Source organism: Micropterus dolomieu, linkage group LG17 (genome assembly GCF_021292245.1).
Source record: "Micropterus dolomieu isolate WLL.071019.BEF.003 ecotype Adirondacks linkage group LG17, ASM2129224v1, whole genome shotgun sequence".
NCBI classification, from domain to species: Eukaryota; Metazoa; Chordata; class Actinopteri; order Centrarchiformes; family Centrarchidae; genus Micropterus; species Micropterus dolomieu.
The window spans coordinates 27,811,774-27,839,297 of record NC_060166.1 but is presented as its reverse complement, the minus strand read 5'-3'; the positions used below and the strand labels follow the sequence as shown (position 1 = coordinate 27,839,297).

At 39.8% G+C, this 27,524-nt stretch overlaps 1 protein-coding gene across 2 annotated transcripts in view; it reads left to right on the top strand.

Annotated features, from left to right (window-relative positions):
* The window catches only part of dph1 (diphthamide biosynthesis 1), a 42,317-nt gene extending 20,706 nt beyond the window's left edge, over positions 1-21,611 (top strand). For both annotated transcript variants that reach the window (XM_046074689.1, XM_046074688.1), the window contains 7 exons: positions 2,151-2,272; positions 5,049-5,117; positions 5,824-5,980; positions 11,515-11,615; positions 18,040-18,118; positions 20,337-20,471; positions 20,839-21,611. In XM_046074689.1, coding sequence (XP_045930645.1) covers positions 2,151-2,272; positions 5,049-5,117; positions 5,824-5,980; positions 11,515-11,615; positions 18,040-18,118; positions 20,337-20,471; positions 20,839-20,919 — 744 coding nt within the window. In that variant the 3' untranslated portion in view covers positions 20,920-21,611. The remainder of the gene's footprint in view (positions 1-2,150; positions 2,273-5,048; positions 5,118-5,823; positions 5,981-11,514; positions 11,616-18,039; positions 18,119-20,336; positions 20,472-20,838) is intronic.
* The last annotated feature ends 5,913 nt before the right edge of the window (positions 21,612-27,524 follow it).

The window sequence follows — 27,524 nt, the reverse complement described above, 5'->3', positions numbered from 1 at the left end:
AGTTATTTTCGCCGTTATTTTTAAAGCAAGCTCTGTCCATGTGGGTAATTTTTTATGTTGGGGTGTTTGAGTGCCTCCATGTGTTGATGTGTGCATATCGTCTCTGTGTTTGTTGTTGTGTATTGTATGCATGTGTGCCTCCATCTCACTTATGTCTTATGGTGTGTAGGCTTGTTGAGGTCACATAGTATGGGCGGGAGAAGCTGGGAGTTCACCAGTATTCCCTGTGGACTGCCTTAAATTAGCCATCGTTAAATCGTCCACCTCCAAGCACACTAACATGTGTCTATAATTGTTTGTTCTCTCATCTTCTCACTTTGCTTAAATGAATGTATGTGTTTGGAAGAACAGATTTTTTTTTTGAGCATCACTTTTTTCAGAAAATATTAATTCCCTTGTTAATGTGTTGGTATTCTTCTTATCTACATCTTTTTATTGTAATAATTTATTAGTATGACAAGCCATGTGGTAGACAGTTTCTTTCTCAGTGCTTTGCAGAATCATGACTCCATACATTTAGTATTACATTAGTGTCATGCATGGCCCATTGAGGATCACTTTAGAGGTACATTTTCAGTTTAATCATTTCACTTCTTTCATTCTTTGTGTCATTGCCTTCTGTCCTTCATCGTTTGACTCCTTCTGTGTCTTCTATTTTTACACAAAGCAAAAAGGAGGGGAGCTGCTAAATGAAGAAAAGTGAGAACCTTCTTTATAAGTTAAATACTCATATTTAGCATGTAAAATGTCCTCTCTCCTTCTATATTTTTCACAAATACAGGCACTCGCAATGGCAACACAACTGCAAAAAAGGATTGGATCAACAGCTACTCTGGATTAATTTCAAGTTTGGCGCATTAAGATGTTTATAAAAAAAGCAGGAAGTGACAGCTTAAATAAGTCACCTTATATACAAAGCATTAATGGGATGCTTTCACTATCAATAAAGGGTATTGTGCACTCTCTAACATAATGACATATTTAACACAGAATTTCATTCACAATATTCGCAATACTCTGACGGTATCCCACTGAATAATCCAATAATTATGTGAATATTAAATGAAAGAAATAAGGATGTACCAAGTGAAAATACACTATGTATATATATTACAAATGGGTTGTATGTATGGTTTTGATCAAACTCTTAATTCCCCAATAAGCTTACTCTTCATGGCATTGATTGCTTGTGTTTTTGCACATATTTAGCATATTCAGTTAACTACTTTTCCTGTGTTTGATGGCTCCCCTCCTTTAATTTGTCGTCATTTTTTAATTAATCATTCACCTATTTGGGAAGCCTTATTCTTCTGTTTCTGGAGGCTATATATTATTTCCATTACTTTTTCTCTATACCTATATCTTAAAACTGGACATGATCTTGTGTCATGGAAACTATATTCCTGGTGAGGGGTTGAGCAAATAATTGAGTTACAACAAACTGTTGTCTTTGAAGAATTTATTTAACAAAGGAGAATAGACAGAAGTACCGCCACACAAATCAGCTGGACCAGAGGTTCTGTCTCTTAGGACAGTCACTAACGTCTGTCCCCGAGCAAAGGGATGCGTAATCATTTACACAGTCTAGGTTTCCATGTTTTGGGGAACAGAGATCCTCTCTCAGCCTTGAATGAACATTCCAGGAGAGGAGAGGAACAACAAGAGGTGGAAAACACCAAAACAATCTCACAGCTCTGACCTAAACCCTAGTAAATGTGGATGTACTAACATAAGGAGTTTAGAAGAAAGAAAGGTTAAGGATAAAAAACACATTGCATATATATCTATAAGACATAACAACAATAATAGTAATAATAATAATAGTAAAAGAACATGCATAAAAGATTAAATGTAAGAGGACAGAATTTTCTGCCATAACAATCTGCAGTTAAACAACACAAGAAGCAGAAAAATGAGGCCCACCACAACCTTTTTGCCGGTATTAGGTCATGGTTTCTGTTTTGCTGTCAACATTTGTGTACTTATGATGTGTACAAGTCATCCAGGGGTTACTTTAAGACTCTACCTCATAGCTCTCTTTTTGGAGAACCATTCCAAACCTAGGGCTACTCCAAAACAAGGGAATTGGTTAAGTGTGAAAACATGTGAATCTCTAAAGATCTTTCTTTCTCCATTCCTCCATGCTGCAGGCTGTGAGTGCAGAGCTCAAGCCAGAGTATGATGTGTTAGTCCCACAGTGTCGACCTCTGTCACCCGGAGAAATTTTGGGCTGTACCTCCCCGCGCTTGGATCACCATGTCAATGCCATAATGTAAGAAACCTCCTTCCTCCCACCTACACAGTTTCAGCCCAGGTCCTGTCCTTTCTTCCTGTTAGTTACTAGCGATATCCAAATAATCACCCAGCCTTGACTCAACCACCCCACCACCACCACCACAGCTACCATATGTACCCCTGCCATTGCCATGCCCACCCATGTGACATGAGGAATAATCAGTATGACACACCAGACATAGCTAGCTGTGACAACGACCTATGTCTGTGTGCTTCTGATCAGGCTTCTGTTATATCCAGCCAGGTGCTGATCCAGAACGGCAAGTCTAAAAATACCTCCACACTGTGGAAAGCATTGAATTGTCAAGCCAAACAGGCAATGCCACTTTTAGCTGTTTCAGACCAACCACAATACATCCACATCCTCACCAATTTTCTGCATTTTAAAGAATTGTTGTCACAATCGTGGTGAGAATTGATCAACTGTGCAACATGTCACCATTTGTCTTTAAATTAGTTTCAGCTTGTGTGATAAAATTATTTCCCTTCTACATTTCCTCTAAATAAGGGGAGAAGATGATAAAATCCAGTAGGTAGCTACATGTGTCCTAAAAGACTAGCTCTTCGGTGTTTTATATCATCATAAATGCTGTGCATGTGAGACTTGTCAAAGGGATGCTTATCCTCCCTGCAGTACAGGGAGTGCCAGTGTTCTGGCAAAGTAACAGATCAGGCAACAAATAACACCTCTGCAACCACTTTGTGTCTATACATCTTGTACAGCTCTACAGCAGAGGGAATCCTATGCTTTGTGGTGCACAGTGGGTTGGAGTAATTCCCCAGGTATAATTATGTCTAGGTGTATCACCCCGTATGTCTGGTCTGCACACATCTAGTGTTAGTCCACGTGATTAAAACCTCCCAGTGCATGAGATTAAAATGGCTACACAAGGACAAGCTTTGCTTTATGCATAAGACAGGCCCTATGGGAGACAAAGCTGTGTGTGTGTGCGTGTGGTGGAAATGGTAGGGTTAGGGTGTGTTTCACCTGCTAATCCGATGTGCGTTGTCTTTCATGTTTGCGGTGTGATGAGAGAGAGAGAGAATCGATTAGGCTGCCTGAGGGTTGGTACACTCTCAGGCATATTCTCTCTCTCTCTCTCTCTCTCTCTGTCTCTTTTTTCTCACACACAAATTCAATACACATCCTTAACATACACATGTGGTCAGGACTTTAACCCTCCTGAATTGGGCTATATCTCCCGCCTCTATGGTATAGCAAGAGACCTACTCCTCTACACAGTGTACAATATTAATTATAAACCGTAATAGAAGAAATGTTGGGTTTTTTTTTTGCTGTGATAGCTATATCAAAAGCTTAATTACTGAGTAATTAACAAGCTTCCTTTTACTTTAATGAATTACTATTAAGATACTGACACAATTGATTATACACTATGTCCAAGAAAAGCAGCACAGAACAAGCCCTTTTTACCGGTGCATGGTTTTGTTCATGGCCTTTAACAATACAATGAATTCATATTTATTTTTTGGGTTATCTTACATTAATTAGGAATGAGTCCGTGCTCCAAAAAATGTTACTTGCATTTTACCTAAGCTTTGAGCTACTTTAAAAAGGGCCTGTTCTGTCTCATTTCTGTTATGAACAAAAGTGTTTTTAAAAGCTGAACAGTGCATTGAAAAGAGCTATAAGAAATGATCAGTCGACAATTTCTATCCACTGCCTCTACCCTTGCTCTCGCTCATAATAGATCATTATGAAGCTGTGACTGTGAAGACACAGTGTTGCATAACGCAAAGATGCATAGCTTTACCATTTAAGGGAGATAACTTTTACAAAGAACAATAGAATATGGATGGAAGGACTGTGATAGCAGGCAGAGCTCAAGTCGAGCTCACCAGCCTCTTAAAGCTGCAGACAGCTTTGGACAACCGTGGCTGAAGTGCAACAGGCTTATTGTTGGAACATAATTATAAGAGGGCCTTGGATGTTGCTAAGCAAAGAGAAACTGCGCAAGCAAGGCTCTACTCGAGTTCATTTTGTGCTGTCGTTCAGTGATATTTGTGACACACACACGGTCAGACACACGTGGGCTTTCACACAAACACACCCACACACTTATAAATAAAGTCTTGGCTAGACATTTCTCCAGGTAGCCTATATGACAAACCACCCACAGCCTGTTCCAAGCTGCTCTAAAAGCTGACCAATTTGTGGGTTTAATTGCATGTCCTGTCTCGGTAGGCCTACTGAGACTGTACATTAATGAGTAGGGGTACTGACCTGAGCCCCCTCACACTAACAGCAGAATTCTTCTCAGCCTGAACCCGAGAGGGGGGGGTTTATGTAAGACTCTTCCTGGCCTTGTGTTTCAGGCACCAACACGCCCCACTGTACTTGTGGTTTGTGAACTCTCCCTCCGCTTGGGCTCCGGGGAATCCCCAGCACCAGACCTTGGGTTAATTGGAAGGGCTTGCATTCTCTGTAAAGAGAATGCTCCAATCGTTGGGGTCATGTTCCCGGAAAGCAAAGATGTGCAGATCCTCCACCCCAGCCTCAGGCCTTCTGCCTGGTAACACTTCTGTCAACTTCAGTCTTCTGTTACAAGGCTGCAGAGAGGAATGGATTTAAAAAGAGAGCAAGTGAGGAAGCTGGTAGAGGGGATAGGAGAATAATAGACCTGTATTTATTATAGTTTCACATTGGATTGTGATTGGGGTTTCCTTTTCACAAATTATTTTTCTTAATTTCTTTTCTCTACATCTAACAATGAAATGGTGTTTTTCTATAGTTATCTGGGAGATGGAAGATTTCACCTGGAGTCAATCATGATCGCAAACCCAGATATCCCTGCCTACAGGTATTGTGAGACAAACTGCTACAATTTTTAGTTTCTCTGTAATCAATATACTAAGATCTACAAAATGTTTGTTGTAGTCAGTTACTTAATTACATTACATTACAATTAAAGCTGTAATATTACAATTCACACAATTTCACAAAAACCAGTAAATGGATTTGAGTAATCTGACTGCAAAGCTGGTGAACTAAGGAGAAGTAATGAAGTACAATACAATTTTACAAATAATAAAAACATAAGCTTTTGTGATAAGCTATTAAAATACTCAGAATAATATTTTATGCATAGAAAAAGTATCTCATAACTAATAATCCCCTTGACTGCCATGATCTAAGGATGAAGTTCTGTTTTGATGAAGTCTTGTTTGTATGCAAAGTGAAATTGTGTTGTTATAGACATGCACTGCCACACAGATCACAGGTCTCTCTCATAAACAAGATTCTAATCTCAAGTGAACTCCTTGTACCAGAGAAAAAGAGATTAGATGCTCAGAAATACCTCCATTTTTCCTAAGATACACTAACTCCTGTCATACTTCATGGCTTTTCATGATTGGATTTTTTCACCTTTTCTTCTTCATTTCTGTTCTCAAGATAGACGCCTGAACAATAAATGGTAATGTATATAATATGGTTTGTCTGTTTATGTTTATGCACACGTTCACATCAGTATGTGTTAGCCTATTTCTATCTGTGTTTGTTCATAGGTATGACCCCTACAGTAAGGTATTCTCCAGGGAGTACTATGACCACGAGACAATGCGTGCCTTAAGGCTCCAAGCTATTGACAAGGCTCGATTGGCCCAGAGGTGGGGCCTGATCCTGGGTACACTGGGACGGCAGGGCAGCCCCAAAGTCCTGGAGGTGAGAGTCTGCATCCTGATTTCAACAGTCTACATATCCTGAGGCCACTTGTGCAATGGCCTGTAATATCTACCAGTGTGAGTTTTTCTGACAAGTGGTTTGGTGACATGAAGTACTGATAGGATGAGCAGTCTTCACTCTGGGAGCTTGTTATTTCACATTTAGGATGATGCAGCCAAACAGTCATAGAAAGTCCTATTTTTGATCCCGCTGTTGGCTTCTAGTTTGACTGTATTGGAAATTTAAATGACAAATAATAAATAAATATTTAAGAAAGCTCAACAAAAATCTAAATCAGTTGACAAAATCAAAACAATTGACACTGGCTTTTTTTACAGCGCAACCCCAGTAAATGAAGAATTTGAATCATTATAATTAAATCTGAAAAATCCAGGTTCTCAGAATTGCCACTCCTGTGGTTATTCAGAAATTTCAGCACATTCCCAAACAGAATTCCAAAGATTAACTATAATAATCCTGGGAAATGTATTCATAGATACTCTGTATGTACGCAAGCTCATGATGGTCCATTAGGTGCAGACAGACACTTAAATGAGAAACTCTGTCAGAAATCTGTCTAGGGTTACTAATCAATTGACTAAGAAGCCCTCTTTGGTCACTCCTTACCCACAGCTGCTCCTCCTGGTGTTATCCCCTCCACTCCTGTTCCATATTGTTTTCTTCATTGTATCTCCTTGTTGTATTCCCAGACTTTCAGTTTTTTTTTCTGTACTGTTGTGAGTTTGACTTTGTTTTTTAAATGTGCCTTTTTCACATCATAATGTCTGCAATTATTATACATTGCTCGTAGAATGCATGGATATCCACTTGAATGCTAGATGTAAAAGTTTTAGAACAACGCCACATCTAGGTTTCTCTCAGTCAGTATACATTCTTAGGCTTATATTGATGCACTTCTTCTGCTTGTAAATATCCAGACTTCAAAGATGACATTTGCATTGATGGAGGAGAGGATGGATTTTTAAAAAAGGGTATTTGAATAAAAAGTCCCACCAGCTCTCCCATAGAGATCCGTCAAGATTAAAAAGTTTAGTGTCAGATAACGTCTCAAGTAAGGGGACAGAACTATCTCTCTGATAAGAGCACATTCACATAAATGTGTCATAATACTCCCAAGGACAGTGGATATCACTTCCATCATCGTTTATCTCATCCAAGGAGCATTTATGGGATTTCTTAACTTGGTTTGGCTGCCTTCTGCATCCTTGAATAACACCTCAGTCCAAGTACCCATGCCCAAATCTTCAAAGGCAGAATCAGCAAGGGAGCAGAGTTCCTTAAACTAGCTAAACCATTTCATTTATTAATATGTTATACAAGTCCTTGTGTCTGGAGTTGTGCTCAAGAGGGCCCGATTCAGCTCAATTTGAGGAAGTAAGGTTGACCAGCTATATATAGGCCCACTACCCTCCAGGGTGGTATAGGGGTCTGTGGCATTGAGAAATGTAAAGCAAAGCTGAAAGCAAAGCTTTGTGTGCTGAACACAAATATATAGTTTGGCTCACCTCTATACACAACACCAGCTCTGGAACCAAACTCCTGGCTAAACTCTCCTTTTCCGGAGTTGCCCAAAGTGAAAGATGCAGGTCAGTTGGGGGGACACTCATAATCCCCTTGCTGAGCACCACTGAGTTTTCCCCTATAGAAAAATAATCTTGCATCCATATCATGGTGTGTCACAGAAGGAAAGGCCCTGACTGTTACTTACTCGGCACAATGGACCTAAGCATTTTCCCTCTAGTTTGTCAGGAAGGGTAATTTTCACAAAAATTCTTGTGTTTCGTGGACTTGAAGGTTTAAGATCGTGCCCCTCAGGATGTCATGTAAAGGTAAGGTAAATAGAGTAAGCGTTGTATCTGTATTCTCAGCAACAAGTGAAGTGGGTTCTTTGTGGGAGTTTGGGCTGGGTTTTGCTTTGTTACCAATTCTATTATCTTTATTAGATAAAATCCCTAGTTGCACCCAGGGAGTGGAGAGAGACACCAGTTTGGTGACAGACTTCATTTGCAGTGTTTCCCATAGATTGACAGCTTAACTGTGGCAGGGGGGTTATGCCGAATTTTGTATGCCTGCCGTGAATTGCATGAAAATGCATTAAAGTTGTGCTTTGAAACGCTATACTATTCTTTGTGGGGTTCATCAATAGTCATAAATGATCTGCATATATTTAATGAACATTAGAAATCGTTAACATATTATTACACTTCATGTAAAAGTAGGCTACCATTTCTTGAGACTCAGCAAAAACGTGGCTTTAACCGTGTTCAAACAATGTGAAAAGCAAAGTGTCTGAAAAGGACCTTAATAAGTGAATGCATAATTCGGCAAAACGGATGTTGTAGGCTAACGTTACCTGCCGAAATTTGCATCCACCTCTTTTCTCAGTATAAAAGAGCGTTAACGTTACCTCCCGTGAGGTGTATGCAATTCATGGCTGGCATGCAGAATTCGGCACAGCACCTACGCTGCAAAACGTCACTGACTTGACGCCGCTGTTTATTCCCCTATCTATCAAGTCGGCGAAAGTCAGCCAGTTATCTCAAACGCACCTGTTGACTACCAGTAATACAGCGCGGTAACTTCGACAGCTGTTTTCCAAAGTTAACATAGCTATCCTTATAAGCTAGGATCCTTACATGCTTGCAAATAACTGTTGAAGATGGGACATTGACAGCGTTGTGTTGTATAGATTTCAATACAATCAATACAATACAATCAATCAGATACAGTTTAAAAACAGTATCACAAATGAGAGTGTCCTCCAGCCCACTTGATGTAATACCTACAAAGTTTTTACTGAAAGTAATGGATTTTGTTGGGCCCCATTTGATCTCTGTTTTCAACAGCTCCCTATCTACTGGTTGTGTCCCTGATTATTTTAAAACGGCTTGCGTGAACCCACTTTTAAAGAAACCTGGTTTAGATCCCTCCCTCCCATATAATTTTAGACCAATTTCAAAACTGCCTTTTATTGCAAAGATTTTAAAAAGAATTGTGTCCAAACAATTGCTCACTGTACTGGAAAATAACAAATTATTTGAAAAGTTTCAGTCCGGTTTCAGGAAGTACCACAGCACTGAGACTGCCCTGCTTAAAGTCACCAATGATCTTTTAATGTCTGCTGATGAAGGCATGTGCTCAGTCCTGGCACTCCTGGACCTTAGCGCTGCTTTTGACACCATTGATCACAACATCATGTTAGACAGACTGAGGCACTGGGTGGGGATCTCTGGTACTGTTCCCTTGAATGGTTTTCATCCTACCTGTCAAATAGGAAGTTTTGCGTGTCTGTAAACAACTATGTCTCTTCGTTCTGTCCAGTTAAATATGGTGTGCCTCAGGGGTCGGTCTTAGGACCCATTTTGTTTTTCTTGTATCTGCTTCCCCTTGGACATATTATCCATAAACATGGTATTTCTTTCCAGATTTATGCTGATGACACACAAATGTACATGCCCGTCAGATCCACAGACCCTGGAATGCTGAGTTCACTTACCAAAAAATGGATGTCAAATAATTTCCTCCAGCTGAACCCAGCAGATGGCAAAACAAATACTGCCATCTGCTGGTTCCTAGTAAATCACATTAAGCCTGTTGCAAAGAACCTTGGTGTCTGGTTTGATTGTAATTTAAATTTCGAGCAGCACACCACAAAGTTTGTTCAATCATGTTTTTATCAACTTAGAAATATAGCAAAAATTCGATCTATGTTAACTTTTAAGGACACCAGGACCATTTTACACGCCTTCATCTCATCACGCCTGGATTATTGCAACAGCCTTTTCACTTGTTTAACCCAAAAATCTACTGATCGACTCCAGACTCTCCAGAACTCAGCTTCCAGGCTTTTAACCAGAAAAATGAAATATGCCACACAATATACCACATTACCCCTATTTTAGCTTCACTACACAGGCTCCCAGTATGTTTTAGAATTAGAATTTTATTGATCACTTTTAAAGCTCTTCATGGCCTCTCGCCTTGTTATATTTCTGACCTTTTAGTCCCATACACACCAGCACATACCTTGAGATCCTCGGGCAGAGGTCTGTTGTCTTTTCCAGAGTCTCGACTGAAAACTAAAGGGGACAGAGCATTTACTGTCAGGGCCCCGAGGCTCTGGAACAGCCTGCCCGAGGAAATCAGGTCGGCTGAGTCAGTGAACTCTTTTAAGTCCCTTCTTAAAACATACTTTTATAGGAGAGCCTTTCCCGATTTTATTTGACTTTATTTTATCCCTTTCATTGTATTCTGTTTTACTTTATCTTAAACCTGTATTTTAGACTTTTCAATGTTTTCTTGCTTTTATCTTGTATTGTTTTTGGGGTATTATTGTCTTTACACTTGTTAAAGCACTTTGTAACTTGTTTTTGAAAAGTGCTCTACAAATAAAGATTATTATTATTATACCAACCATTCAATTTACAGAAGGGTCTGTTGTCCATGTTTGCGAGAGAGAGAGAGAGAGAGAGAGCGCGACCGAGTGAGAGGATGTGCATATGCGCTGCACAGTGCTGCAATCAAAAACGATTTTAAAATGATTCGCCAAATTTACCTGGGCGGCCCCTCAAGTAAAGCCTATGTGTGGGGAAACACTGGACTGTGACCTCCAGTGCTCATTGTTGTGGTTTACTGCTAGGTGTGAAGTGATTGTGTGAGTCAACACTTCCACGTCTGACGGTCTGATACTCTGCCTGAAAACCTTTGGGTTGGGAACGAATTGCTGAATAATTTGAAGGAGTTCAAGTGTCATGTGGTCTTGTTTGTTGTGTAAGATGTAGTATGAGAATGACAAGTGGATTGGTTCAGTATCGGACATTCATGAAGATGAAATCTGAAGCAGAAGTGTTCGATCTGAATTTCTGCCCTCTCCTACAGTTCTGGGCTGTGGGTAGACTCTGAGTTTCTTTTGGTGTGTTCCTGGGCACAGAGTGACATTTTGAGGAGGCTGAACATCCCCAAGGAGGTTGGAGTAGAGCTGCTGCTCTTTTGTTCTGAAATGAGGCAGTTGAGGTTGTTTGGGTGTCTGATCCAGATGCTTCCCTGTGGAGGCATTCTGGCCAGAGCCAACTGGAAGGAAACCTGGAGGAAGCCCCCAAAAATGCTGGAGGGATTACACATCCCACCTGGCCTGAGAATGCCTGGAGAAGGTGGAGGACACGGTGTAGGAAAATATCCTAATCTGTCTGCTACCTTGCTTAACTTGCTGTCACCACCATGTAGACTTGGGGTAAGCAGCAAAAAATATGTATGGATATATGAGGCAGAGACTGGAAAATGGATAAAATTGTCTCCCTGTTGAGATTGTTCACAGTAGAGCTAAAATTTCTGCACAACTCTAGATTAGAACGCTTATATGTTTGTGTCTGTGTGGTGGAAGTTGTGGGCTATCTTATTTGTAATGTATCATTTGATGTATTGGAGTTTCACAACCCTAGAGAGAACTGTGTTTGATGTTTGAATTGCAAACCTTTGCATTGGTCCTTTTTTATTTTACTCCTTTCTCCTACTAGCACCTGGAGTCGAGGCTTCAGTCATTGGGCAAGTCCTTCACTCGAGTGCTCCTGTCTGAGATTTTCCCTAGCAAGCTGGATCTGATGCCAGATGTAGATGCGTGAGTATTAAGATCCACATATGCACACAAATTGGGACACATGCTATTCATATAATCAGAACTGAACTGTACGGCAGATGAAGTAAAAACGATCGCCCATATTCTCCTAGCTTTGCAGAAGCCAGCGCAAATTCATCAACATCCAGTCAAGACTCAGTTTTCACAACAGAACAGGAATATAGACAACAAATCAAGCACCTTATTTTAGTTCTGGCTATAGCTGGTTTAAGGCTCATTCGGTCACTTGCAAAGTAATTTTGGTCTATTCCCTCTGATGACGCCTCTGATGCATTGAAGCACTGTGGGGCAAAGCTAAGATACCCCCTTACTTAGTGAAAAGTTTGCCATTTTAATTTTTTTACTGCAAGGACTTGAAGACAATCTTATATACAATTATATAGTTTCTCCTTGTCAATGTGCCATGGCTCTCTGCAACATTAAAGTTAAAATTAATTCCTTTGGCTCACCGTTTTCTTCAAATTCTTAATCACCTCTTTGTCTCTGTCATAAAGAATGGTTATATATCTTCTTCTAAATCATTGGCAGAGTTATTTTGATCAATTTGCAAGTAGGCACCTAAAAGTTGCAGTAAACAACATTTGAAATGTATTCTGTAAGCTTCATTGCACACATAACTGGGGACTACGCATAATTTGAAAGTGCATATTATAACAAGGAGCTGATAAACATAAACAAAATTGGCATTCATGTCTTTGTGAGATTTCATAGTTTTGCCTTCATAGCAAAAACAAATTGTCCAGCATAATAAACTTGCATGCTTTATACAGTTTCCTCAGCTTTGACACACAGGGCATAGAAAACGGATTTTAGACTCAAATGATCTATTATAGTGCTTACTTTTCACTCTGTACTTTTACAATAAGCTTAGTGTAAAAAAAAAAACTAAATATAGTAGCCATTATATTGCTGTTGCTCAGAATGGCTTTTTTTCCTTTACCTTTACCCTCCAAATTCTGTTTAATTTAATCATCTTACCATAAGTCCAAGCATGTTTCCTTACCTGAACTAGTCACCCATAATTAACACTTTTCCTCACACACTATGGAATTATTGGTGAAGTGTAGGGCTGCAGTTATCGATTATTTTAGTAATCGAGTATTCTACAGATAATTCCATCAATTTGAGTAATCAGATAAGAAATTATTTTGCATGGCGGCCCTGGTACCAGGATCAGCAGTGTTACTCACATCACTGTACAACCCAAACTCACGGACTAACCTGTGGGACAACAATAACAACAAACGCACATTAATACATTTACAACTAAGAATCGTGCCATACCTTTGCTAGCCTTCATCTCAACTAGCAACCATGGTTTACTTTAAATGCGAACGTTAACATTACCTTGTTTCGGATCCGCTCTGTATACTGGATGCTTTCTGCTCAGATGCTGTCATGCTGTTTTGGTAGGCTGGTTCTGTTTTACACCAGAGATACTATTTTCTTTTAGCTTGAAATGATCCTGTACTTTGGACACTTTGTCTTTTTCTCCGGCCTGTTTCTTCTCCCTCGTCCCTCACTATTTTCTCTCTCTTCCTCCATTTTGCAATACACGCCATAAAGTAACGTCATCTTCACTTGTCCACAGTGTAAGCGTGTTGTGCGACTGTAATAATCATCTATTAAATTCAGTTAAATTCAATTTTATTTATATTGTGCCAATTCACAACAGTTACCACATTGCACTTTTCACATAGAGCAGGTCTAGACTGAACTCTTTGTGATATTATTTACAGAGACCTAGTGAACTAGCTATCTTAATGTTACTTCATGTTATGAGCTGTAACATTTTCAGTACATTTTCTCTTAACTTCTCAATAACTTTTACTCTGAACTTCCCTTGAGAGTAGCAAATAATTATTTTACACAATGATACTGTTCCCATTCCACAAGTGCCCTGACTTTACAATCATAAACACTAGATTGCTCATGGTGACAGCTGGAGAATGTGTTGCTGTCAAGTGCACAAGTCTAGATAACCAGACAATTTGTCCCTGCGCAATGTGGATTGCTTTTGGGGGAAAGTGAAAGCCCATATCACCATTTATTGTGTAACTGTGTATTAAAATATGATCTGTATCCAGACAGTTACCTGAATATTAACAATCTAATCTTGCCTTTGTGTTTATACTTTGTATTTTGGTGGCAGCTAATGCAACCCATACTCTTACTTACTTAAACTTAAATACTTCAAAAAAATCACATAGTTTTGTAAGTTGTTGAGTTAGGGGAAACTTAATTTGTGAAACGCTGTCAATGACAAATGTGTTATTATTTTCTCCTCTTGTAAATTTGGCAAATGTAATACATTGAGTTATTCCTTTCTTTATATAAAAATGTCAGTTTGTCCCCCTGTGTCCCAGTACCAGCAGATAAGCTACTACATAAATGATAACGTTGTGCCTTGTTAACAGCAGATTAGCTGCACAAATGAGTGCAACGCACACCTTTGCACACACAGTTATTTCTTACTGTATATACCTGTTTTGTCCATGACAGGACTTTCAGGTGTGGAGGCAAACGCATTGGCGAGGAGGCCAAAACCCATGGGCACTAACGTCGGTCGCCAGAGCGTCTCTTAAGGTGTCGGGGAGTGAGGTTTACTCACTGCAAAGTCTCGCTGGCTTCTGTCACATCGGGCATCAGGCATCGAGTAATTTTGCAGTTCATGATCCGAATAGTCAATTATTTGTTTCATTAATCGATAGATTATTCGACTATCAAAATAGTCGTTAGTTACAGCTCTATCATTGATGCACTTGTGGATCTTGTAATTAGTATATGTTCTTAACAATCACAGTTGTAGGTGCTGAAATACACTCTAGCACTTAACGTTGTTATCCATCCCAGTAACACTCATTCTTGTGTTTGAAAAAAAGTTTCTTCATTGAAATATAAAATACTCAGGCTTCAAGGAACAGTTTCTTTGATTTATCTGATTTCCAACCAGAACAACAGAGGTGAAGATAGGCAAGGGGTTAGTGAGACACTGATGTGCAACAGCTCCAATCACAGGCACACACACACACAGGCTCCTCACACTCCCTCAGATTGGCCTCTCACTGTGGAGTAATGAGAGGTGTGATGTGTGAGGGAGGAGTGGGTGAGAGGACAGAAGGTCTGAGAGAGATTGCGAGTGAGTTGGAGAGAGAGAGAGAGATGCAGAGGTAGTTGAGGGGGCTGTGTTTAGAAGGCAAGCGATCATGGTAAAAGCGATTTAGTTCTTTGTTTTGTTTTTTTGCTTTCCTCTTCAGACTGACGTATGAGTGTAGATCTGAAATTATGTAAGTCAGGCACGATTTACCCAACCAAAACAAACCCTCATTAGAGACAAAAAAGCTTTTTAAACAGGGGAAACGAAAGGGTTTAAATATAAAATGGCTCATTGTATACATTTATATCAGATAGGAACACATTATATGCTTTTATACTCAGTTTCTACTTTATTAGGTACACCTAGTTATCTAACTGCTCTGTAAGAAATGTTTTTAATATGTGGTCTAGCTCTATTTATACAAATTGGGTGGACAAAATATTTGACAGTTCTCTTGGTATAATCCAGTACAATTTAATAACGCCACACACTGCAGCCTCCAAAATGACTATGAAGTTTAATCAACACCTCAGTTTCAACAATTTCAATATAAAAACGAACATTATAACCTTCACCACGGTACCATTTATTGCAGGGTTATTGTTGTAGACTACACCAGTTTCTAGATAGGTGTACCTAGTCATCCAAAAAAAATAAATAAATAAAAAAAAAAATAGTAAAAGGATTTAAAAATCAGAAACTGCCTAATATAAGTAGTGAAGATTAAATTCCAGCTCAGTTGCATTAATTTATTATCATGGTGCCTTTGTCAATGTAAATGTAATTAATCATTAGTGTTTATTCACAACATAGTGTTTATTAGTCAACCATTTTTCTCTTTTTGTTGTGAATAGTCAGAATAGTTTGTAAGAACACAAGCATCCTGCATGAGGCTACAATAGGCCTTACAAACCACCATGTGTTTGAAGCTGTGTTGAATCTGCCTGTGTGGAGTAGAAGGAAAGAGGGAGAGGGAGGTTCAGAGATAGACGGTAGGCTGGTAGCGGATGCATTAGTGCTCAGCCCTAGCCGACACAGTACACTGTACAGAGCCCACCCCCAGGCTTTCTCTGTCATTAGACACACACACACACACACACACACACTCACGCATATAAAGAGAGACACCATTAGCATATGCTCTTAAGTGTGTAATTAGACTGTCCCCTAGCAGGTTTAAAACTATTGTACACATATCTGTACACCACACACACTTAGATCTCAACTAGACTGCAAATGCCACCCAGTGCATTGCAGTCTTTTGTGTGTTCAAATTAAATTTTTGGACTCCATTAAATTGTTTGTTTTAATTCACTTACATTTGCTGTCAAAGGTGAACATTTATCATTTTCCTGCATTGCTGAAAGGTTAATTGTTCTTGCTTTTGGCGGGTCAAGACTGAGTGTAACTGAAGCGAAGCCATGCAGGTGGAGGTCCTCCTAACAGTGTCAGGGTGTAATGGGCCACAGCAGGTAATGCAGGGAGGCCAGGGCTGGAACTCACATCGCATAGCGGTACTAAATGTCACGCAGCCTTACCTTTTATATATCATGGCATAGTCCCCACCAGTTCTGCCTCCTGCTTCTCTAATCCTAGCTTGTCTTTTTGTGTTGAGGGGTTCTACTTTCTACATAAGGAAACAGATCTTTAAGAGGGGGACTGAAAAGACAAGGTTTCTATCAAACTCGTATTCATACATTCTTTATTGGACAAAAGCTCACATTTCTCTATCTCTGCACCTCTTTCTCTTTTCTTTCCTCCAGCTCTCTTTGTTTCACTGCACCCCATGATGTGGGATCTTAGCTGCGCTTTCTATATTAAAGGCCACATAAGGGCTGGAATAAAACTTTGGGCCACATTCTTGGGGCAGTACCTGGCATGACACCATAATTTTACTGAACTGCTGATGGACTTCAGATTCCACATCTCCATCTCAACTCAGCAAACTTAGGTCGGAGGAGATTGGTGCTTGGTGCAAATATATCTGACTCAGCTCGAATTAGGAGGATTAATTAGAGTTCAGTCTGTGGGGGGAGACATTTAAAAAAAAAAAAGTGTTATATGAAAATGAGAAAAGGCCACGCGTTTTCCCTGAGGGGGTGGAATATTTCTGTGACAAAGAGGCGAGCGAGCGTCAATGGTGCACTCAATTCTGCAGTTGAGAAAATTGTGTGAAAGTTGGAAGATGAAGAATAGACAGATGGGGATATTGACGCAGTAGCATGGACATAAAAGTATTGAAGCGATTACAGCAAAACTTTTATTCTTTCATGTGTTTTCCATCCATGCTTCTGTACTAGCCTATACTCGTTTCTAACAGGTGTATTCTTATTGACATTTACCTAGATCTGATGTTATCTCTGGGGTTTTTATAAGCACTGCAGCTCAGTTCATATTTGTCAATACTTCTGATGAAGCTCCATCATTAGGATTAGGGACGAGGGAGGGTCAACTCCCTCAGTGGACATGGAGCTCCTGTGGATAGCATTGATCTGTGAAAGCTAACCGCCATAGCCCCTGCCGCTTCTCTCTGTCCCTATTTTCCCATTGTTCATTTTTCCCTCCAGCTGTTTACATCCACACCCTCCTCATCCCTCTTTCATGCTTTTTCCAGAGTAAACACTTTTCTGTCTACCAATCTTCTGCCTCTGTTCTCTTCCTGCTTGTGCCTCTTCTGCCCCTTCCCTCTGTTTTCATCTTCATTGCTCTTTCTCCCTATCGCTGTATATCTGTGTCCTTCTCTCTCTTTTTTTCCTCCCCCCCTCCCCATCTCGCTCCTCCTCATGCGCCCCCCCCCTTGTCTGCCAGCTATGTAGGCTACCTCCGTGGAGACCAGGCTGGTGCTGTTTTTTTTATTCACACTCACCTAACCTCTCCCTCTTTTTTTCACTGCATTTTTTTGTCTTTTCACCTCTGTTCACTTCTTCCCTGTTTTTCCTGTTTATACCTCCTGCATCCAGTCTAGCCCCCTCCCCCCTCCACCACCAAAAACCATCCTCTCTCTCTCTTTTCAGCTTCCCTCTTTCACCGACTGTCTATGCATTCAGACAGTGTAGCTTGGCTACCTTTAGAGCGGTTGCAAATCAAGACAGATCTCTCAAACAGATGCTGGAGATCAGGTGGAGGGAGGCTCCCTGCACAACCCATTGCATCACGTATCCACATGCAGCGTGCAGACGCAGATGTGACCTGCCTGTAGAATAGGATCTTGGTCTCTCACCCTGTGTAACTGCTTCTGGTTTACACACGTTTTGGACTCAATGGATGTACATTGAAACACAAATTTCTTTATACTTCTCTTCCTTGCAGGTGGATCCAGATTGCTTGTCCACGCCTTTCTATCGATTGGGGCACAGCCTTCTCCAAACCCCTGCTGTCCCCATATGAGGTAAACATACACCTTATAGTCTCTCAGCAAGATCCCAGCTGTCACTCACTTATCAGAGGAGGGTGATGCATTGCGCACACACACACAAAGCTTAAATTCAAATCAAGGTGTGTGAATTTGTGTAGGACCCATCAAGGCCTGCTTGTGCTGGAAATGGAGATGCCTACTCCTCTCCCTCTATCCCTGCTATAAAGCACACCAGCACAAATAAACATACAACAGCATCAGCAGATGTCTAGCCCCCCCTACTGGCTATAGGACCACACATCCCCTACCCACCCCTCCCTGGACAGCAACCCATAAAGATCCATTTCAAAGCAAGTGTTTGTTTGTGTGCTGCTGCAGCTGGTGTAGCAACTTTGTGATGGGTTGGCAGTTATGTCTTATTATGTGACTTAGTTGGTTAGCGTTTGATGTCACCTATTAATTCATTCAATGATTTTCCTCAAAGACAGGCTGATTTGAATCCCTGTGAAATGGCTGCAAGGGGAATTGCTGTCTTGAATATTGGATTGTGATTTGAAATGGTTGCTGTTTTTCTCAGACTACACATGTTTGTGCACCGCCTGTACTGTATCTCAGAATGAGGCTATTTTGAATAATCATAGCATTCACCTTAGAAGTGATTATTATTTTTTATTGTTTTTGACTGTAATGGTACATGTGAAGTCTGAAATTCGCCCCGGTGTAATGAGGAAAGCAGTAATCTGTTTTCTTAAGCCCTTTTCGTCAGAGCTCACTTTGCTCTCTCCCTCTAGCTATTTGCGAACAATGTCTGTGCATTTAAATCATTTGCAGCTGCATTTATGTCTATGTATATGCTTGTGTGCGTTTGTGTTAAGTCTTAATTCACCCCCATCTCATACCTCTTATGTCTCAGTGCACTGTGCTTTTCAGTGTGGCATTTACAATGAAGAGGAATGAGATGGGAGGGTGGAGTGAACAAGGAGAAGGGGGGAGGGGGGGGGAGCATTTATTTTCAGTGCATCTCATGTTATATTTATAGTCAATAAGACACACTTGGCCCTACAGTCAGAAGAGGGATTAGCAATAGAAGCTAGCTTCCACAGAGAGAGGCAGTTGGTGTGAGAGGGGAGAAGAAGGGAGCAGTGGGCTAAAGAAATGAGAGGCGAGTGGGAAAGAAAAGATATACAAAAAATAACACAATGAAAGATTTAACCCAGTATACAGTTTGTTTGTTTAGGAGGAAACACTATGGAATTTAGGTGACCCATATATTGTGTTTTTAATAGATACTTACTAGCTAGTACTTGTTTGGACCAAGAAAGTTCATTTATCAATCTCTACTGTTGTTGCTTTTGTCCTTTATTGTTTCTTGTTGATATGAAGGATTTAAAACATGTTGAAGGGGAGTGTTGTTTTGCTGTTTCTATTAAAAGATGCAGCCAGGGTGTAAGAGAACACTACTTTGCCAGTGTTGGGACACACCGTACTGACAAAAGAAACTACAGAGGCTCAACACAAGCTGTGTAACCGTGATGAATTATGTCCCGCCAGAAGAGAGATTTGATCCCTTTTGTGCATTTTCATGTTTCCTTTTGAACTAAATTCTCTGATTTGTCAAATGACAGTTTTTTGGAGATTTTTAATATTAATATGACTTGTTTTCTCATCATATTTTGACACACATTGTCTAAATTAATCCCAAGATTTATGAAGCCGAACTTAGGTCTTGGCATCTAAATATTTTGAAAGATGAATGAGCAGTTGGATAAATTAATAAATGAACAATCAAGTGATTTGATTTTTTAATTCAGCATGCTTGTTTATCCATCTGTTCAGTCATTCAGCTGCTCTTTCTGTCATTCAGAATCAATATTCACAGGCACCTCTCTTCCATAAGGAGCAGTCTGCACTTGTGTCACAGCACTGTCATGCCAGAGCTGTTGCTCTCCTCTAACAGCTGTTGTGTCATGCAGTGCAGCTGCATAGGGATAACATGACAACCATGCCTGTTATCCAAGCTTAATATTATGACACCTGTCTTGTCTGTTGCAACTTCTCATCACGCTGTGATTTCCTGCCGCTTGTTTGCCAAAAAATTGCAAATACATTCCTAGATAACAAGGGGGAAAGAACAGCAGAGTCGTGTGCCATAGCTCCATACCTCATACCAGTGAGCTGGTATTGCACATGATGTCAATTGTTCTTTTTAGTTTACACATTGTTTGTGATTATCTGTCTCACTATCTCTCAGGCAGCTGTGGCTTTGCAGGAAGTTGGCTGGAAGGAAGTCTACCCCATGGACTTCTACTCCAATCAGAGCCTGGGGCCGTGGGCGCCCAACCACCCTGACAACCAGCCTGTGCGGCCCACTCGCAGACAGACCCAGGTGAGCAGGGGCGGGAGATAAAAGAATGAATGACAGAGTAAGTAGAGCAGAGAAGGGAGGGGTATGAATAGCTGGTAAAGAGTGAAACCACACTGTGTTCAGCATATGTCACCACACTGACACCCAGTGGCACAATGACAACAGGACATCTATGTGGACATCTCTCTTAAAGGCGTGGTTGTGACATTGACCTTGATGTACATTATACATTTTTTTTTAAACATTTAAAAAAGATTAGATATGCAGTGAATTGCTGCGGAGTGAATACACTGTGCAGTAACCATATTGCTTAATGTTTACCACTAATCTGTCTGAGATAGGTAGTGTCACTATTAAGTGTTAATTTTATCCTACTTCCTGCCTGCAGAAACAAGGCTCGGATCCAGCCCCTCCTACAAAGCAGTGTGGACAGAACCAGTGTGCCCCCTGTGGCTGTCAAAGGGAATGACACATCGTGACCAGCGCTGTCTTTGACTTGTGCCTGCCAGCACCTGTGCCTCTGCTAAAGGCTGGAGGGAGGTCAGAGCAGAGGAGGAGACTGGGTATTTGTCCAGTCTGTCAGCGAGCAGAGCTAAAGCAGGAGGAGCCCTCAGCCCCTCCTCAAATGGATTACTAGCCATAAATAATCCCTCTTTTTACAGCACAGCAGATCAAACCAAATTCTTTGCTCTTATTCACATTCTCTGCATGTGTTCTCAGCTCAAAATACATGCAGCTGAGAGAATCTTGTGTGTCTGAGCTCACACATGTTGCTGCTCTGTGCTTTGCCAAGAAAGGAATTATTCCTGCACAGAGGAAATGTGTGGGCCTTTCTGTACTGAAGACACAGCTTTTGTGATTGTAAGAGAGAGAACGCGCAAGATGACCTTGAGCGTGTGGTATGGAATTAAAGAGTCTGTTAATATGTGGGTGGCTTTAGTCAAATGCAATCCACTCATCCTTGGATAAAGCAACGAGTTTCCCTTCATGCTGTGTTTCAAAGACAGTCATAGAGTAAGAAGCACTTTAATGTACAGTAACTGTCTTTTTTAGAATTCAGAAATGTGGATAATACCATGTGATGCATTGTGACATAGCCTTGTTTCTCTGTCTCGCTTTTATAGGCAATTTCTGAAACAATAAATCAGAAATGCAACCTTGCTCCTTCTGTGTGTGTGTGTGTGTGTGTATTGGGGGGGTAAACGCAGTGCCATGCTGAAGCGATGGGTCTGTTTTTAAGGCTGAGGGGTATGAGTTCCTAGATGTGTGCAGTGCTAGTCACGACTGCTCTCCATCCTCATTATTTATTGATGGAGTGTCAATAAATAAATAAATAAACACTGTATTGCAGTTTGGTGTTTGGCTAGCACAGCAGAAAGTGATTGACAGCAGCGCACCATTGCTTCAGTTGATCCTGAGAATTTTCCCCTGGTTGCAGCACCTTCTCTCGGTGGGAATAATGTTCTGTGAGTTTTGTTATTTGCCTACAACTACTTTGCTTCTCCTGTCAGGTCCTCCCTCTGCTTTCCGCCATCATGTCTCCCTAGCAACAGAGGCCAGTGTGATGCAGCCCATCCCGCCAGACGTACGTATTTCTCATGATGTGCCTCATGTGTCCACTGGTGGCTGTTATTTTGAAGAGCTCAGTACTTGACAGTGTGATGCATGGCGGTCAAGAATAAATTATTGGACAGCAGAGCTTTCTCTCAGCTGATGTTTCATTATAAATTTTTTAGTGCACTCTATCTCTACGGTTAAAAGATAGGAAAAGTTTGATCAATTCTCTTTTCCCCCTATCTGAAGTGTGCCATTTTTAATCTCACAGCCTAATCATTTGTTTTGCTTTAAATATTTATTACTTACAAAATGTGTTTAAAACAATTTCCTTGGGGCCAAGGCATATTTTTGGAAATGGAACCAATGGCTATTTAAACTTACAGGTATTTAAACAACAATAATTCACAGCAAGTGAAAGGGGACCCTTTAATAAAAATACCTTTTTAACAATATTAGAGAACAATAGCAGAGATCAGGATACTTAGATGCTTCCCAATGTTTTCACAATCAAACTAATGATATACTCTTGTTAGTGTGTCTGGAATTTGTGAAATTAAATTTAAATTGTTAGATGTTTGTGGTATTTCTTTTTGGCAGTAGTTTTTGTGTACATATCTGAACCATATGTCATAATTCCTATTCTTGCTCTCATTCTTATTGCTTATGTCAATGATCTCCACCATTTGTAACAAAATTACCATTATTCCCGTCAAGAAAAAATAAACCTATGACAAACAACTGACCACCAAAACAAGATAATAATCTTGATTCATTTGAAGATCCAAAGATGTGTACATGTATGTACATATGTTTGTTATTCATTGCATAGTCTTATGCAGATGTAGTCAAATGTGACTCAGTCTTACCTTCTTAACAACATGCCGCAGTGTTCTTTTTTTAATAATGAACAATTACGTAAGTTACAGAGCACAACGTATAGCTACTGATTAAAGTGTGTGTGTGGGGGGGGGGAATAGATAAACAAATGGCGGGGTTTCACCAAAAATCTTAAACTCAAAGTGAATTTCTGAGTAGTTGGATGGAACTATTTTAAAGCACTTTGTGGTTACTTGTTTTGGCTTATGAAAACAAACAGACCGGGACGTTAACAAGGTCTGACCCACAGATGTATTTTAACTCGGCTGGTTGAGTTAAGGTAGTGTTCTCTCACAGTCATTACCAGCTACGTCAACGGCTTAGTGTCCACCAGGTGGCACTGTTTGCATAGCTTATTTGCAGTCCTGTAAGGCATTCAAGTCACACACTTTCAATGTGCAAAGGCTACGCTTGGCATGGCAGCATGCGAGTGAGCTTGGCAGAGTGCAAGTACCCAGTGTACCTCTGTAACTGCTGTGTGCAATTCTTTCCAGATGTGGTATGAATTTGACTCCATGCTCTTTCATCCTCCTTGGCATCCCTTTGCTTCCCTTCTCCCCTGCACCCTCCACGCTCTGAATGAGTTTGGTTTGCTATCACACTTCCTCTGCCACCAGCGCCCAGTTTCCTGTCCAGAGGGCACAGCTCGCCGAAGAGAATTTGTGACATGTTTATAATGGATTTTATGACACTGCAGAGGCCCCAGGTTTGACTCAGTGCATAACAGAACAGGTCACGTACATCTCACTGTGATATCGATATACCCTGACTGCATGGTCAGATGGTTGCCATTGGTACCCAGCACTTGCTTGCGTAGCCTACAGCAATAAACAGGGATATGACTCAAAAGCCATCAGCTAATGCACCCGCAACAACCACACATTATCAAACATCCAGAGCAGTTGTTTGAAATAACACATTTTCAATAAATATGAACTGTTTTCCTGGGTTAATGTTTTTCTGTGGCTTTGTCTTGTACCTGTAAGTAGGTAAAACATGTCGGCACCAGTGATGTATTTAGTTGTTTATTTCTCTGACCAGGGAAAGGCTGAGTCACCACAGGCTTCTCTTTTATTGTCACTGACCCTCTCCCTCATGCATGTCAGGGAACTTTACATTTACCCTCTCACCAAGTAAATCCATTAATCCAAGCTTTTATCTTAGTCTAGAATTAATTTGCTTCTCATATGTTTCTTATTGCTGGACTTTTCTGTCCAAAAGGGAAATCAGTCATGAGTGTAAAAGAGACAGAAGTTTAGAAATATATTTTATGACTCATTGCACTGCAACAAAAATAAACAGAAGAGGAGGAGATTTGTTTCCCAAGTTTGTTTTTGCATTTTTCATCAGTGTTTCTTTGAGACAGCATGATTTCAGAAAGCCACGTGTGACTGGGTTTGTGCTGGGGAAGTGGCAGGAGTGGACATGTATATGAAATCCAAAACTGAAAGAATAGAAGTATGTATTTCAGTGTCTTCAGTGCTTCTCTCTTTGTGTGTTTCTCTTTTTTTCATTCAGCAATTCCCCTGGATTACATTGGAACTTAACAGAAATGACAAGTAAAAAACATCTGATTTGGTTTAACTCTCCTGTATTTACATCTGTCAAGACACTGTGGGTGGGTGAGAAACTGTTTAAGGAACAGCAGAAAAATATCAATGCACGGCTGCAGAGGAATGCAGTTTGAAACTTCTTTGAGTGTGCCATGGCAATAATAATGGATGTCTGATGTGACACTGCATGTGCAATTTCTATTTCAGAAGAAGAGCCTAGAGAGAAGAGCTGCATGTTATCAGTGTACAAGCTGTTTCTGCATGATTTTGGTATTTCCACTTCAGTGAACATTTTCTGAAGAGGCGTGCAGAGAATGCCTCTCTTAGCTATTGTACATATCTTACAGCATGTGTAACCCCGAAAGTAGCATGTTCATCAGTAAACTGGGCTTCCTAGTACCACAGATCTCTATATTGTTATGTATATTTTGTCCTGTTTCCACACTTGCTACTAAGCGTCAATAAAAGGAGAAAAGTAAATTGGACTTTAATATAGTTTTAACAGAACATTAATGTTACAACTAGTCTAATTCCAAGTGTTTCTTTGATTTAGTTTGGAAGCGTTGGAAATTAGCTGCTGTATTTAACAACCCCTTGATCGCCATGTGGAAATTTGAACAATAAATGATTATGTCTAGAGGCTGCTAACTGTGTGTGTGTGTGCGTGTGCATGTGTGTGGGGGGGGGGGGGGAAGTCCGGGCGGCCAAACAGCAATGTGAAGGAAGGTTGTTAGAAGGTTGAATAAGAGTCTTTAGTGGGAAAAAAAGTGTTGTAAAGAGATGACAAATTCTGCGTGGGAGGTCAGCCTGTCCCTGATCATCAGGCCAAGAGCCACCCAAGCACAGGGCTGTCACAAAGTCACCTTCCTCCTCAACCCACTCCGTCCTGCCATGGATTGTCAGCGTTTTCCTCTCAAGCTGTGATCGACAATATCTTACTAATTAATTTAATGTTTTCATACTCAGTCCAGCAGGAAGGGAATAATTGGAAAGTGTGGAAACTTGAAGGGTTACTGATTTTCATTTGTTTCTTTACTTGAAGGTTTTTGTGTCTTAACAGCTATGTGTTATTCAAATCCATCAACAAAAACTTACCATTTAATAATATATAGTCTATATATATGTGTGTGTGTGTATATGTGTATATATATATATACACATGTTTTCCTTTGTTTTTTCTTTTGTCTTTAAAATCTTATTTTCATTAACATTTAAAAATTTTGGCAATCATTAAATTCATGGTCAATTAATGGTGCAATCTGTATTATTTTACTGGCCCGTTACACAAACTACCCATAATCAGTGTATTTCTGTATTCCTGATTATATCTAGTGAGATATCAAACTTTTCAAATAGGCAGGCACAGCCACACTATTTACTGGAATTGCTTCATAATTCAGGCAGTTAAGTCCACTGCCAAAAACTTGCTGGTCTATTCATTTTTCACTCCAAAACCAATTAAACATCAGTTCCAAAATACTATAACAGATAATATAGTACATCCTGAAGCTTCTTGAGAACAAATTATATCATGGTAAACTATAAGTAACTTATGATACTCTTTCTAAATGATTAGATTTAACAGCATGAATTTAGTCCATGCTGTTTCCAGTTGGGAGCATTGGCCCCTGACTCATCGTTAAAAATCAGGAATAACTAACAGCCGTTTGTCAGAAATTAAGTTGATAAAGCAGGGAGGAAATATGAGTCATTTGAGAGTGATGGACTCATAGCTCTCTACATATTACAACGTGTTAGTTCACCAGCTTTCCATCTAGTGTGGCTGTGTTAGTTAATATCATGACATATGGATGTGAATATTAATGTAAATGTGCTTTGAACATGACTTCAGCGGTCTGCCTTGTGTCATTCATGAGCTAAAGATGTTCTCCCAGTAAAACTGCTACTACTCCAATAATGATTAGTTATTGGTTTTGTGACATTACCACCTGATTTGGAGTTAATCAGAAGAATCCAGTAAGACCGTGTCAGTATGCAGATTCACACATAAAAAGGACACATTTTACTCATTCATACTGGTTATTCAACATAAACAAGAAGCTTCAGTAGCCCTGAATTGCATTTATCATTATATTATTTATCATTTTAGATATTTATTATTCTGATTTGTTCCTTACTTTGTAACAGTGGTTTTCTGGTTACACCTATGTCTTGTCTTTTTTTGTACAATGTCCTATTGTACTAATGAAAACTAAGACAAAATCTCTTTATTAATTTACTAATGTTTAGTAAAATATGACAAAAGCCATTATTTTATCACCTACTCTATAGCAGGTAATGTTCTAAAATGTATGTGTGAGCAAAGCTTTTCTTGACTTATATATGAAAGTTCTCATGTCAAAACTATTCATATAGTAATCTCTTATGAATTATTAGGATACAACTGGTAAATCAGAGATAATAATGGATATTCATTAATTTATTAATAGTCATCATGTCATCATGAGCTCATTATTTGCTAAGGACTCATTACCATTTCCATTTTAAAGTGTAACTAAATATTTTGACATGACAATGCTGTAACAGGTTTAACAAATGAAAACACTATTGACTAAGCACTGAACTGCCCCAGTGATACTCAATGCGATAGTTAATGTGATTCTTGTTTCCTTTTTATCTCTTCAGGTATAGAACAAGAAGAGAAATCTCACAATTTCAGTCCTTAAGGATTTTCTCTCCTATGCTGACGATCTGTACACCCACCATCAACTGAATGCACATTGTTAAAAGGAATCTAAAATGTTGTGGGATAAGGCCAATTTGTTTAAATGTCATGGCATAAAAGTTTCTGATGCATGTAACCTCTGAGGGCAACAGTTTTATACTGTGAAGTAGGGAATTTGTATAGTAGTACATCTTAGTGTGTTTGAAATGAACATAATACAACAAATGTTTGGCTAAAGAGCCATGTTTATGTTCAAGGACAGATGGATTTACTTACCACTTGAGAACAATTTATCAAAAAAAGATGTATTTATTGAGTTCCATATCATGTATTCACTTGCGTCATTTCTCCCACTCGTTTTGGCACTGAAAGTACAGCTTGAACCTTTCAAGTTTAACTTTT